The sequence below is a fragment of the Charadrius vociferus genome, unplaced genomic scaffold (assembly GCF_000708025.1).
Source record: "Charadrius vociferus isolate BGI_N301 unplaced genomic scaffold, ASM70802v2 scaffold332, whole genome shotgun sequence".
NCBI classification, from domain to species: domain Eukaryota; kingdom Metazoa; phylum Chordata; class Aves; order Charadriiformes; family Charadriidae; genus Charadrius; species Charadrius vociferus.
In genome coordinates, this window is record NW_009647418.1 from 4,483,860 (window position 1) to 4,485,039 (window position 1,180).

A 1,180-nucleotide genomic window follows, 5' to 3' on the forward strand; every position below is an offset into this window, starting at 1 on the left:
CCTGCCTCGTGTGCGTGGCACCCCCTGCCCAAAGCGGTCTCAAAGTGCCACTCTGACAGTCATGGGGGGGTTTGTCACTGTCCCCAGCTGCCTGGCACCCCCATACCCACGGCACTGCACACAGCGTGCCCCAAGGTGTCCCCCAGCCCATCGCTCTCCGCCGGCACTGGGGTGCACGGGCATCCCCGTACTCACTCCGCAACCCTCCTGCGCCAGCGCTTGTTCTCGCTGGGGTGGTGGCGGTAGGTGCCGTAGTCGAAGAGGGAGTCCATGGGGGCTTTCTTAGGCGCGGGGACCACGGCCGACTCGTAAATGGTGGCCTCCAGCAGCTCCATGGGTTTTGGGGCGCCTTTCCGAAAGGCCCCGTGGAATTTCATGCGGAGGTTTTGCTTTCCATCCCCAGCACCGGGGGGGCACCGGGCCGCCTCGGTGGGGGACGGCGTGTCCTCGCTCTCGAACAAGTTGGCCAGCGAGGAGAGTGGGAAGGAGTCGTTCTGGAGGGACCCGTCATCCCCCAGGCCCTCCCCAGCATCGCCCCCAACGGCGCGTGGGGGGTCTTCAGCGTCTGCCATGCTCCCTGGCTGGAGGGAGGGCTGCCAGCAGCCTGTCTGGGCACCTTCCACGAGAGCAGGAGACCTGGAAGAGGGAAACCCAGCGTCATTCCCAAATAACCCATCCCTCCCCATCCTCTCCCATGGGGCACCATGCCCCTGTGCGGGACCCTCCCCGACCCCAGCAGCATTCAGGGCCGGTGGGACCCCCCCAATCCCAGGGTCTCCTGGTCTGCCCCGGCTCTCCTCGCCGCCCACCTACCCGGCCGCGGGGACCCCTCACGTCTGCAGAGGCCCCCACCGGCTGCAGCGCTGCCGGCTTCAAAGCGCAGCCGTAATGGGCGAGGGCGAGCCCGGCCCCGCTGCCTCTCCCTGCTGCGGTCGGCTTGGGTGCAGCCCAGGACAGGGCACAGAGCAGACCCTGTGCGCTCCGATTTGCCGCCCAAGGAAAGAAAACATTCCTGGGATACACCCCGCGCCTAGGGAAGCGCCCGGAGGCAGTGGGATGCTGCCACCGCAGCGGGACTGGGGCTGGTCCTCGATGCTCCATCGCTCTCGTGGCCTCAGGGGGTTTGGTGGGACCTGGCCCCGGGGGGCTGCAGTGCTGGCATGGCCGCGCTGGGCACCGG

At 68.2% G+C, this 1,180-nt stretch overlaps 1 protein-coding gene across 1 annotated transcript in view; it reads right to left on the minus strand.

The window, feature by feature from the left end:
- TRPV4 (transient receptor potential cation channel, subfamily V, member 4) overlaps window positions 1–572 on the minus strand; it is a 6,740-nt gene extending 6,168 nt beyond the window's left edge. Inside the window, exon 1 of the mRNA XM_009880380.1 lies at window positions 196–572. Within this exon, the coding sequence (XP_009878682.1) occupies window positions 196–572 (377 nt within the window). The remainder of the gene's footprint in view (window positions 1–195) is intronic.
- Window positions 573–1,180: the final 608 nt, after the last annotated feature.